The sequence below is a fragment of the Ammospiza nelsoni genome, chromosome 4 (assembly GCF_027579445.1).
Source record: "Ammospiza nelsoni isolate bAmmNel1 chromosome 4, bAmmNel1.pri, whole genome shotgun sequence".
Taxonomy (NCBI): domain Eukaryota; kingdom Metazoa; phylum Chordata; class Aves; order Passeriformes; family Passerellidae; genus Ammospiza; species Ammospiza nelsoni.
Genome location: NC_080636.1, coordinates 29,034,756 through 29,048,889, shown reverse-complemented (window position 1 = coordinate 29,048,889; position 14,134 = coordinate 29,034,756). Strand labels below are relative to the sequence as shown.

Sequence of the window (14,134 nt, the reverse complement as noted above, 5' to 3'; positions counted from 1 at the left end):
TGTGTGAGAAGAATTTAAACTAGTTCGGGAATTCAACAGATTTTAACTGTATCCATCTCTTGAAGGGCAAAATGTAGCTTTTGGTTTTTTTTCTTTTTTGTAAAATAAGAAGGCATATATAATAGCATCAATTGTTAATTTAATTTGCTAAGTACAATAAAAGACTGAAAACTTCATTTATGAAAGATGTATTTAGAAAGGTGAGATTTTTCTTTTGTTAGTTCAAGAGTGTACTGGCTACAAGTTTTATGAAGAAAATTGGTGTTATCTCAGCCAAAACCAGTACAAAAGAAAAGATACATGACTCTTTCTCCAGACCCAAATTTTGCTGAATGATCTCATAAAGGACAATAAAACAATATTCAGAATTAAAGTGTAAAATACATGTATAGATTACTTTTATATTTTTAATAGTTTCGTGTTGATAAATTTGAAATGCAAATCCAATTTGAAACAGAAACCAAAGGTTTACATTAAAGTCATAAAATCCACCAAATTCATGCTAGATGCCTAGTACAAATAACATTGATGTGGTTAATGCTGGATGAATGTGTCTCTTCTGTGGCCATAGAAACTGATTTTCTATACCTTCTGAGATAATTGTAATGTAACATTGCGTGTGAAAAACAGACCTCTCATTTCCCTACTTATGCTTACATCTTTCTTTTACAGATGACACGAGAGCAGTATATATTAGCAACACAACAGAACAGCCTTCCAAGGACTGAACATCCTCAGTTTTACCCAGTAGGGATTTATGGATGGCGAAAGAGGTGCTTATACTTCTTTGTCCTTCTGCTGTTGGTTACCATGATTGTTAATTTAGCAATGACAATATGGATTTTGAAGGTTATGAATTTCACAGTGGTAAGTATTACAGTAACTTTATGTACCTCATTTCTTCAAGTACTAGCTTCTAGGCTTTTTTCTTTTTCCTTTACCATGTTATATAAAAATCTAATAATTTTGGAGGAAAAAACGCATATACTTATTTGAATGCTGGTTCAGATAGTCAAACTTTTTATATATATTCTGCAATGAGTGGACTGGTGCCCTCTCTTTCTGATGTTTTTGGTTAAAAAACATATTTTCTGAAGTTATATCTGGATCTTAGACTTTTTTGTTTGCCCAGATCAAAAGTATCATGATGACTGCCCCAAGCATCTTTTAATTTCTTGTCATCACTAAATAACAAGCAAGAGCAGTTTACTGTATTTGTTATGTAGAGTATCTCTCTTAGGAGGGAACTGGGTTAGTCATGTCAATGTATGGTTTTTCTTATCTTTTGTTCTTTGTATTTTTTAAAGTTTACTGGAAATTTGGACTGTGTTTCTCCCAGAACTTAGAGTAGCTGTTTTGGTGTTGGTAGGAGGGTAGGCGAGTCTAAAAGTCTCATGCTTTAATGAGTCGGTCTCTGGTGGAATCTTTAGTATCAGCAAAGTGTTTCAGATGTACACTTGAAAGAACATCTGCATTCAATGGAAACTGTGGTAGGAGTGAGCACTAGCTGGCAGCAGAGTGGTGACTTTTTGTATATCAAAAGAAAAGAGAGAACTTCTACACAGTTTAAAGTAGCAGTGTTTCTGCTAGGACCAGTGCAGTCTTCCTCTCTTGATTTTAACCTTCATAACCAATATTTTAGTGTATTTAGTTATAAAATTCCAATTCCTGTGTCACAGCACATTTCTTCATTAGTTTATCAGAAATAGAAGATCAGCCAGCAAAACCAGCATAAAACCTGTGTCTAAAATCGTTCTATATCTGTTGACGATCTGTAATGCATTAGATGATCTGAAACTGTTTTCTGGTGAGACGTATTGTGCAAATACATTTATTCTTCTAAGTTTCCACTAGTGGGTGAACATGTTGAATTAATATTTTGACAACTGTATGATTTTAATATTCACGTACAGAAAAGTTTGTGATAATCTTTTGGAAGGTTGCCTTTTTTCAGAGGGGGCTTTTTTTGCTCTGTTTTTTCTATTTTTCAGCACAATGTGTTTTTAAAATAGGATACCCATATATGTTTTTGCCTATTTGAATAATTATTCATTTGTACTGGAAAATATTTAGGCATAACTCTTTAAGCAATTTTAAAATATAGCTTTTAAAAAGCACAGAATTTTTCTCTGTACAGAAGATTGCATTCCAATAGAATATTTGAAAGTACTGTTTCCATATCTAGGGATCTTTTGACCATCCACACTACAAGCTATTTTAACACTATTGAGTTTAAATCTTTTCAAATTTGATCAAGCAGTTTTTAAAACAAAACAAAAAGATAAATTCTGAAATATTTTGCTTTCCTGCATGTCAAAGTTTGTTGGAAAGTTAAAAATTTATGGTGAATTACTAAATCAGTGCAGGATTCTAGTGCAGAAAACAAACAGATTATTGCAGCACTTAAAATAAAACACTTTCTCCTTGATCATATTAAAATACATTTTTAAAATTATGTGCTGAAGACTTAAATTACTTCTGCAGACTCATGGAATAGTAGGTAGCTGGTATTCACATTGGAATCTCTGTGTGCTAGAAGTGTCATGTTAAAAGTTGAGCAACATCTTCACGCTCATGTCCTCACATGCACTTTTGAGCGAGAGTGAGAAATTTGTATGAAGTCTGAAAGAGTCACATTCTTAGGTGTAGGTTTTTGACAGTAAAATAATTTAGTTTATAAACCTAAAGTTTGTGTATATAAAAAGGCAATGACGTTGAAATACAAAGATATTTCTTCCATGTACATGTATGTATGTACAGATAGATATAAAAGAAGAAATTTTATTTGTTTAACTGGAGTGTGATAGGAAATCAGAGGTGCAGCTAGAAACCTCAAGTGTTTGCTCAAAAGAGGAATATATTCATGATAAAAGTAATTGCTGAAATTGGACTGCTTTGACATTTTGACATTATTTTAAAATATTTCCTGTTTTAGCATAAGTCAGTGTTGAGCTTTCTATGAAGACAATATTAATTGCCGCATTTCAAGGGGTCATGAAAAGCCAGGTCAAGGTTTGTCGTTGCTGTCTGATGATTGCAACACTGTTAATTTGTATTAGCTGTTGCCTTTTCTATTTTTAACTGTAAAGCTACAGCCACTGACAATTTGGCATAATAAAAACCTTGCTGCGGTCAAGTTTCCAGCTGGAAAAGTTTTCTTGAATATACTGACCTTGCACATAAGAGTCACATTCTGAATCTGAGCAGTCATCCCATGTTCTTTTTATACTCAGAATGTAAAAAAGGGTCTTGTGTAAAGCATTCATCTCAAAGTAAGATAGGCAACTTATATGAATTTTTCTTATGGATAAATGTTGAATAGCTTATCAAATAAGTAATAATAGTAAAAAAAAAAAGTTTCTTTGCAATCATATAAAAATATAGTACCGGCAAGGTGTGCAAGTCTCCTTTTATCAGATTATGTAATGTGACTAGGAAAAATAGAGAAATGTTCAGGGATACAATCTCTTCTTCCGGTGTCTAAGGTAAATAAACTTGAAAGGTAACAAATAATTGAAATTACCTTGAAAGATATAAATAATTCCCCTGATATATAATATGTATCAGATGAGCAAAACAAAAAGTAATTAATATCTGTGTAGCAGGAATATTAGCAGGAGGGGTCACAGATGTAGTAATAATTTTTGAAAGATGTTTTCCCACTGGTAGCTTAATCTTAGTGTCCTCTAATATCAAGTTGAGCTTTGTTACCTCACTGTTCAATTATCTTTTTAGAAAGATGTGGCCAAGGAGGCCAATGGCATCTTGGTCTGTATCAAGAGCAGTGTGGCCAGCAGGACTTGGGACATGGTTATGCCCCTGCACTTGGCACTGGTGATGTCACACCTCAAATACTGTGTTCGCTTTTGGGCCCCTCACTTCTAAAAGGACATTGAGGTGCATGTCTGTAGACAGGCAACAGGATGGCAAATGGTCTGGAAAACATGTCTTGTGAGAATGGCTGAGGGAGCAGGGGGTGTTTATCCTGGAGAAGAAGAGGCTGAGGGGGAGACCTCATCACTCTCTACAACTGCCTGAAAGGAGGATGTAGTGAGATCAGGGTTGTTTTCTTCTGCCATGTCTCAAATGAGCAAATGAGAAGAAATGGCCTTAAACTGTGTGAGGGGAGGTTCCAATTGCATATTAATTTCTTTTTCAATGAAAAAGTTGTTAGACATTGAAATAAGTTGCCCATGCAAGGAGTGAAGTTATCATCTCTGGAAGTGTTCAAAGGGCATCTGTATGGTTCAGGGGTGGTTGTGGTGGTACTGGGGAGATGGTTAAACTGGATAATCTTTAAGGTCTGATTTTCAAAGGAGATGTGCAAAATATCTTGGAAAAATCAAGCCAGGAACTAAAATCTGTAAATTTTTTTAGTATATAAAGTAATAGCCTTAGGGGACTTGGGTTTCATGGAACACTTATGGTTTCCTTTCCTTGCACTAACCTTGGCATGGTTCACAGGCTCCCTCATGGAATTGTCTGTCTTTCACTTTCCATCAGGATGTAATTACCTCTCACTTAGTCTATGCTGTATGAGTTTAATGAAGCTCAGAGCTGTTAGTCACTATTTACCTGTCTATACAGTTACTATACTAGGGATTTTGGGAAGGATAGATACTCAAGTCATGACTTGGTACGAGAGCGAAGGGGTAAAATATTAATGGTTTTGTGTTTAGAACATTCTGGTTATTTCATATATATGTGAATAGTATATGTGAATTTTAAAGGTTTGTGAAGAAATATTTTTTTACTGTGCGTGCATTCTTGTCAACCTGTATTTACATGGACTACAGCAAAAGTAATTAGCTGATTTTTTTTTTTAAGATCTAATCACTTTATCATTATTCTCCAATACAGCTTTTACTTTGTATCCTCTTTAAGTTTTTTAACCTCAACAGAATTATAGTTTTATATAATTTATTCTTGATATAGCTGTTAATGAATAAGACGTATTGACACTCTGTCAATCTGTTTACTTTTTAAAAGAGACTTACTATATATTTTTGTTACTAACCAAATACCAGTGTAGCAATACATGACTGAAAGTTTTCTGCATGTATTTCAGGTTAGCTTTAAAAAGGGGAATTCAAAGTGTTCCTCTTATTGTTGGGATGTGACATTGTGAAATAACATGTAGCAATCGGCACAGAAGTGTAGGTCCAGCTCTTGGTGGAGGAAGCATTTAATAACACCTCTTTGATACATTTTCTCATATGTGCACAATTGGCATTGATATTGACACATCTAATATTATGTTTTACCTTTGCTTATCACATGACATTAATGTCTGGAGTTTATTAAAGCTAAAAAAAATGGTACTGTTAGAGAAAATGCTCATGTAGCTCTTTGATCTCTTTTTGTGTCCTGTAACAGCCACAATTGGCATTGATGGCACCAAGTTATTTTACTGGTTTTGGTTGTACATCTGGTTTTGTGTGTCTTCATTTTCTGATTACCCCTAGGAATCCATATATGAAAAGACATTTTATGACCCCCTGTAAGAATGCAGCCACCAGCTTCAGATGTTTTCTCTTGCTGTAGCTGCAGTGTTGCAGTCAGTTTTGACTGCTGTTAGGACACAATGTTGTCTGTATTGATCCATGTTAAACTCCTCTTGCCAGTCCTACCATGGGAATTACTTTTAAGATCAGGGGCCAGACAAGTTATCTGGGTAGAGACAGTTTATTTCTCCAGGAACTTTGAGGAACGCTTTATCTTCAGACATAAGCAGAGTGTAAAGAGCAGTTTGAGTTTCCTGGCTGGAATGCTTGTGCTTCATGCCCCAGCTGAGCATACTGTCTTTGCTGGCTGCCTAGCTCTGAATCCACGTTGTATGGACAGCAGGTGGTTTGCAGGGGGAATGTTTGCCTGAATTCCACCTATTCCATGTTTAACTCCTAATTTCCATGTTTAAAAGCCAAGTAAACATGATTTATTTCATATTTAACAGAATATATATTAAGGCAGAAATTTGCAAACATTAATTCTGCCCCCCCCCCCCCCCCGTTTGTATCATAACAGATTATCCCTATATTCCTTTACAAGTTTCAATTTTATAATTGAAATAGTGTTTCAGTAAACACTATTTTCCTGGGTTTTGGTTAATATGCAAGAATGTGGAAATCTTCCTAATATTTAAGTCTCTGTTGGGACACACACATGCTTCTGATCTTAATATCCAATATGGAGAAAACACTCATGATTTTTTTAAAAGTACAATTTCTACATTAAAGTTATAATTTGATGCCCAAGTTTTTAGCAGTACAGAACCAAATCAGTTCTGTTCAATGCTTTTATCTAGATGTAGACCAAACTGTCTTGGCATACTGAGGAAAAAAATCTATTTGTGAAGCTATACTGTAATAGAAATTATCCATTTCTCAACAAGCATGACAGTGATATGAGTAGTTAAGTTTCTAAGTTCTTAGGCCACCCATAAGTCTTTATTTGATGGTCAAATATTGGTTACCAGTTCCGTTAGTTCTGCTGAACTATGTGATGAAGATAGCACTTTCACATAATAATTAATACCATTTCAAGTAGCACTAGGGCAATGTCCTTTTCTTAGGCAATCTTTGAGACATGTCCAATTTGTAGCAGGTTGGCATTTCAAAGTTATAAAGTTTTGTAATTGTACTTATGTAAAAAATAATTATGTCATCTGGCAAACAGAAAACCTCTTCCATCTGACAAAGGCAGCAGTTTGTTATTAGGTTTTGAGTAAATATGAATAGAAGCAGTTGATGTATATTTAATAAATATATTCTGTCACATCTGCAGGTTAAATTTACTTCAATGGCAATAATTTATTGCCAATAATTTTTTAAAAACTGAAAATTATCTAATTTTTAAAACTTTTTTTATCTTATCATCTATGTAGAAAATTATTTCTCTAGATCCATCAGCATTTTTTCTTTCAAGAACATGATGTTCTGTTTTTCTGTTTTGGAATGAATGAGAGAAAACTCTTGTTTTCTTTTTGCTTGTTTTTTTTTTCCTTTGTTTGTGTTTTTGTTTTGTTGTTGTTTTTTTTTTGCTTTGTCGGTCTGGACTGACAAAGTTCCAGTCCAGAGGAGAGGCAATATAATTAACTTTTAGTGATTATGAGACTAAGTCAAGATATGACAGACCAAGGCTCAAATTATCTCTAATGTAGATCATGTTCCAGATAAGTGTTTTATGCATAGCTTATTAGTCCTTATGATTTCTGGCATTTTGTTTTAATAGATACATGACATCTCTCTTACTATTTCTTAATCTCAAATGCTACATATCAACCTTGTAACAAATTTTATTGAAGAGTCCAATGAAATGGCTGTGTATTCCTCAGGAATATTTTCTGCACCGATTTAGAATTCTTTTGAAATTTTGACTTTTAAATTATTTGAAATAGTACTTAGAAAATCTTCAGCTAAAATGAGTGTTAGAAACTAGATGTCTGCGCATGGACATGTATACTAGAATGCACAAATTCTTATTTATATAGGTGACTATTTTCTCATATCCTTATGGTGCACTGGAAATCAGAAATGTCAGCTTCTTGAATGAACCTGTCAGCTCTGTGAATAATTCAACAACTTACCCATAGAATGTCAGCAAATTAATCTTGCTGTGAGTTAATTTTACTTGGACTTTTTTATCCCACTTTTTAACATTCATGGAAAAGCACAACTTGAGAGAGCTGGAGGGAATGTTGTACAACTCGTGTCCCCTTTCATTTTCAGTGCCATAGACAAGAATGAACCGATTTATTCTTACTCTCTTTTGAGCATTTCATATATTTGCTGTCCTGAGCACAATGAAAACTCATTTGAAATATTTCTAGTACCATTCTTCTAAATCACCTTTTTATCTCATCTTGTATGTGTACCTCCTGTGTTGTGTACCTCTTTTCCTAGTCCTTATGGGGAGGAAAAAAATCAGTGTTAGTGCAAGCATGGGGTAGGCTTACTTGACTATACAATAATTAATATAAAATCTGTTGTGTCACAGTGGAAAGGTGACTAATCTGATGTCATATTTGTGATACATAAGACAACAGCTTGCATGAACAGTCAAGCCACTGTTAAACATATTTTGTTAGGTATTTTATAGTACTGGACCTCTCATGGAAAGATATCTTTCAGTAAAAAGTAGGAAGGTATTGTTTAAAACAATCCAATTTAATAACACTTCTCAGCAAACATTGACTCCCTTGATTAATGTGCGGGTTACTTTATTGATTCTGTGTGGCTGAATGCAGATCTTAAATTATTTATTTTATTTCTGAGATATGTCTGTACATTTTGGGGTTTGTTTTTAACAAATGATCTCTCATGAAGAAGGAATGTGATAAAATTCTTTTCTCATTTTTATATTTGTTTGGTCATTCAGATTTAATGGCAAAATACTAGTAGAGTTTCCAATAGAAAAAATAAGTGAATACACTGCACCTCAGAAAGTATTGTAAAAATATGCCAGCAACAACAGTTGAAATTAATGTAATAGGTTAGCCAAAAATGTGTATGTACATATATAGATATGTGTATATATATGTATCTATTCAGTTTGCCAAGGTTTACCTTCTCTGAAACAATCATGTGTTCAAGCTGAGTGAGCAATATTTACTAGACAGCTTAATCATTCACTGTGTAAATAGGCTGGAACAAGTATCTCAGAATTTTTTCAAATATTTGCTTTCATGAAAATGGAATTAATATAATTTCCATTAAAGGCTTTTTTTTTTCCCTTCTGAGTGTATTCTAGCATGACATTAGTGTTTATAGAAAATTATCTTTTCAAGAGACTATTATATAAATATAATTTTGAATTCTTAAAGGTTTATCAAGTAAGAGTTCTGACACTTATATTTGTCCAAGTACATAGCTTGAATAGCAGACATTTGAAGAATGTTTTTGGTTTGGAGTTATTTTTAATGAGGGGGGAAAAGGTGGAACAAATTAATTTTGTATACCAGGTTTCATGAAAATAATCAATAGAAAGTCATAAAAATAAAAGAAGGCTAATGCATCAGCTTGTTTGTCTCAAGTGGAGCAACTAAATCAGAGTTAATTTTATAGTTCAGGCCAAGTAGTAGTATTTTATATGTTTATTTAGCAGTGATTAGAGAGATATCAAACCACTTGAACAAAGTTTAGTTACTTAAAAGTACCAACAGTCTGTATAAATAATGAAATGTGTGATTCTTACTTCCTTTCTATTATTGGGATGACTTATCTGAGTAAAGAGTGCAATAAAAAATTACATTCTCTGCTTGGAATCCTGCTTTTATTTGTACAAATCTTCCACCCTGAAATAAATACAAGTCCATGTATTAAGTACAAGAGCAGAATGTACTTATGTAAATCTAGCCTATATTAGACCTAGCACATTTAGGAATTATAATAAAAAAGAAACAGGAAGATAAGATAGAATATGTAGTGATAAATGTCTTACATGGCAGAGTATTTCCTCTTCTTTCTTATAAGTCAGGATATTAAATGTGTGGTTGGAATCCCAGATGGGATTAAATGATGAATTAAATGTTTCACTGATGCAGAAGGAAGGACATGTTTTAATAAAAAATGTGAATAAGGGTTTTTTTTTGTCCTGCAGCAACGAGGAGAAAAATTTTCAAGACTTTGACCCAAAAGATACAACACTGGTGCAGGTATCATTTCTATGCCTGGCAAACATATTTTACTACTGCTAGGTACAATCAAGGAATGAAAATCAAGAAATCCAGTAAAAGCAGATCATAAATGGTATTGCCAAAGACAATGTAGAAGTAGTGGAAATACCACAAAATATAAGTCAATGTTGATACACAATCCTAAACCTCTTAATCATAATCTAAATTTGGCTGCCTTTTCTGGAAAAGCCTGGAGCATCAGAGCTTGTCCAATGATCTGTTATTCAGGCAGCATGCTGCATACCCTGTCTGTGACATCAGTGTCCATCAATAATGTGGGAACTGCATTATTTTACTGTGGCACTCAGTAAAGCACAAGTTGTGGACAGCTTTGTGTGGAATCTTAAAAGTTTTGAGCTTAAGGCATCTTACAAAACAAAACCCCCAAAAACCCCAGATACATATTTTAGTGTCTCTAATCATGAAATCAGCATTTTTGTGATGTAAAATCACTATCTATAAATTGGTTTTAGTTATAGATCTTACATTCCTCTCACTTCATTGACATCTACTTATACAGTAGAGCAACATCAAGAAATGTTTTCCCGAAGAGAAATTTCTAATTACTGTGTTTATTTTTCTTATTATCTTCAAGGCTCAGTTTTATAACAGCAAGGATGTGCAAGAGGGTAATAGATTTCTGTCCACATCAACAAAAAACTAAAATTGGAATAAGTATAATAAAAATACAATAGTAATTAATAATATATTAACTTTGGTTCAAATTTTAACACATCTTTCTTCTCATATACTGGGATGGCACAAGTCAAAAAATGATAAGCAATTCTTTTTATAAAATGAAATTGCTATCTATTCTTCTCAGTTGAGATGATACTTTAATAGTAAAGGTAGATGAAAGCATATGTAAAGATAGAAATTTAAAAATATAGACTTGATCATCTTCAAATCATTCTTCCATCTTTTAGAGGTGGAGCTTTCTCATTTCCTTCATTGTGTTCAGGAAGATACAATTCTTATCAGTCATCTTTCGGGTTCTGGTCATGCTACATAGAAGTAACAGAGGAGACAAATATCTATATTTGTTTTGTTGTCTGAACAAACAACATGAAAGACACATTTTAAATAGTTTTTGTCACATATTGTAACGCTGTTATTTATTTACCAGAACATGATCATCACTATTAGAAAGGTGTTCATTTTTTACAGTAGTAAGTTGAGAATAAAAATGTATTATGCCAACAATATGCCTGTGGGTTTGTTTGTCAGACTGATTGATATAGGCTTATCTGTATATAAACATCCAAACTTATTTTTTCTCAAGAGGGATGTAAATTATTTACATTTGAATTTCCTGATGGTTTTTACAATTTTTTTTGCTGGTTCACTAATTAAAATGTGAACTATAGAGAAGGAGGATTGATTTTTAAGCTTAGTTCTATGTTATCTTGCTCTTACTTTCAAACTTAATTATTTGCAAAATTATTTAAATTAAATCCTATCTACAGGATGCTACTATGGAAATCCTTATGTTCTAATTGAAAAAAGGACACACTCTTTTGTGGTACCTAAGGAGGACCTGTTGGACAGGAAAAAAGGGGCAAAGAATATGGCAACACAAAGTCTCTGGCAGGCATAAAACTTCAGGGGAATGTGATGGTGCTCACAGGGGTTCTTGGATGAGGCAAGAGATGAGAATTTTGACTCCATGTTCAGAAGGCTTGATTTATTATTTTATGATATGTATATTACATTATAACTATACTAAAAAGAAATAGAAGGAAATGTTTCCTCTCAGAAGCTAGCTAATAGAATAGAAAAGAATGATAACAAAAGGCAGCTCTCTCGGACTCTGTCTGAGATAGCTTGGCCTTGACTGGCCATTAATTATAAACACCCAAGATGGGCCAATAACAGATGAACCCATTGCATTCCACAGCAGCAGATAATAATTGTTTACATTTTGTTGCTGAAACTTCTCAGCTTCAGCAGGAAAAATCCTAAGAAAGGATTTTCACTAAAGATGTCTGTGACAGGGGAATATGCTTGCTCTAAACTCTCATGTCACTTTTTATATTAAGCAGGAGTGTTATGATCTGCAGTTCTTAATGTGAACTGTGGAAAAATAAATATCCTGTTATGGATTGTTATCTGAGGTTTCGTCAAACTGTCAAAGGACTCTTATACTTCTGTTTTAAGGTTTAATAAAGCTGTAACCTGGAGCTTGCTGAAGGTTAACACATTTACTTTCAAGAAAATAAAATTCAGTGACAGATAAGGGCATTTATTACTGCACAAATAGAAAAAATAGTTTTCATAGTCTGAAGGGAAACCTTAATGGATTTTGGATTCATGGTGTGTGTGAATAAAATTACTTCAGATACCCTAAGGTTCAGGTGAAACTTTAGTCATATGTAAAGTACAATAAAACACCAGATAATTCTTACCCATTTTTAAAAATTCTGAACATACTTAAACCGCTGCCTTAATAAAAATGAAAATAAGTATAGATTTTATAATAGGGTACAGTATAATCACAGGTTCTCAAAGGTATAGGCTCAACTAAAATATTCTGCAAACTACTGCTATTCGTTGACAGAAGATCTGAGGAGTCCACCTAAGCAGTCCACTCATATAAATATTTCACATTACTCTTTGCTAGTTAACTGAATTTTATTAGTAGAGTTATACTGAATATTCAGTAAGCTTACAGTGTGTGAATTTACACACACACAAAAAGATATTCCTAAATAATTTTTTTACATCAAATAATCTTTCTGTATTACAGAGAACATTTCTGCAATCTTACTTGGTAGCTTTTAGTTTACTGGTCATTAAAACCTCTCTCTTCCTAGTAGTGCACTCTATTAACTCTGATTAGAAGTATTTCTATACACTTTTTTCACACTTCTGTATGGGTTTTTTGTATGCTTTAACACTTGGTGTTACTTTCATACACACAATCTAAAAGATTCAAGTGTCAGGTTAGGATTTAATGGCTGGGTTTTCAAAAGTAGTTGGAAGTCAACCTTGATGGCATGTATGTTATTTGAAAAATACCGTCCTGCACAGCTTTATGCTTGTTGGTGTTGTAAGATGCCCTCCATCTTACATCCATTCTATGTGAAATATTTCCTTATTGAGCACAGTATTTGTTGTGTATCATACATACACACAGTATGCTGGGTAATAACAGCTGTCTGGGAAGTAACAGCTAAATAAACAAATAGTCTGTTATAAAGGGTGTTGAAGAGCAGAATGCTCATGCAAGCTCTAAAACCTCAAAGCATGGTGGCTAGAAGTATTGATTCTCGTGAAGGTGGAGCAGCAAAGTATGCAAAGAATTTCTGAGACTGGGCAGGACAGTGAAGATCAGGAATTGTACATCAGAGGTGTGGGGGGGGGCATACAAGTTTCTCCTTCCGTTTTATTTACTGATTATTAGAAGTACCAATTCCAGGGTGAGTCCAGGAAAATAAGACAGTCAGGAAATAGTAGGGAAGCCAGCTGAACATGAGCTACAGAGGAGAGACAGCTGTTCAGGCCACAGAAGGACCATTCTGTGCTGGGTAGCCACTTGGATGGAGAGGAGTTGTTAAAAGTTGTGGAAAAGTGTTACTCTGACAGCATCATCTGTAGTTACTCTGTGGAGAACTTGGGGAGGACCTTATGATGTGAATATTAAAAAATTGATGGAGGTTTGTGAATTCATTGGGTAAATGCCTGGCAGGAAAATGTACCAAAAAAATCCTGAATCCGAATATCCTATTTTAATATTTGTGTGTCTGATGTTATTGGAAATGAGATATTAGGGTTAACTTTTGATCTCACCCAGAATGTCCATTCTTATGATTTTTTGAAAGCAGGGCTGAGAACATAATACTCAGTTTATGCACTATATTGATAAACCCGTGGTTTGTATTGTGTATTTCAATGCATCACAGTGTGCAGTCAATTCAGGAAATTAAGGATCGCATTAAAGTCAATAGAACTAAGTGGTTTAGTCCTAATCCCAGGAAATTAGAAGTTATTTGAAATCTTTACTTCCTCCCAAAAATAGATGAAAAAATAAAGGGGTAGGCTGAGTAGCAGTGTTGTAGCACCACAAAACAAAACTAAACTGATTTCTTGTCAAACTAAATTCTGGGTTTGGCTCTGTGAGTTATTGCTCTCTGTCATGAAAGTGTGATTTAGTTAACTATTTTGAAGCTATGTCTGCTCTCATATAATTTTGCAAACAGTTTAAGACAATCTGAAGAGATGGAAAAAAGAACTGTTCAAGCTATTGGAATAACAATTTATGAATATATTTAGGATATTTTCCAAGTTAGAATTTCAAAGAGTTTTTTTTCCTTCGCATTTACAAATATAACTATGTTTATATTGGTTGTATAAATTCTGAAAAAACCCCATCAGAATGTCTTGAATAGAAAACATTGATCAGTTGCTTCAGTTTTTGTCCTTGGCTGCAGGCTATGCTGTAGGCAACACGGTGTTACACTT

General features: G+C 33.7%; 1 protein-coding gene across 1 annotated transcript in view; it reads left to right on the top strand.

Moving 5' to 3' along the window:
* Window positions 1-14,134, top strand: part of SGCZ (sarcoglycan zeta) — a 177,489-nt gene that overhangs the window by 6,799 nt on the left and 156,556 nt on the right. Inside the window, 1 exon segment of the mRNA XM_059470679.1 lies at window positions 673-867. Coding sequence (XP_059326662.1) covers window positions 673-867 — 195 coding nt within the window.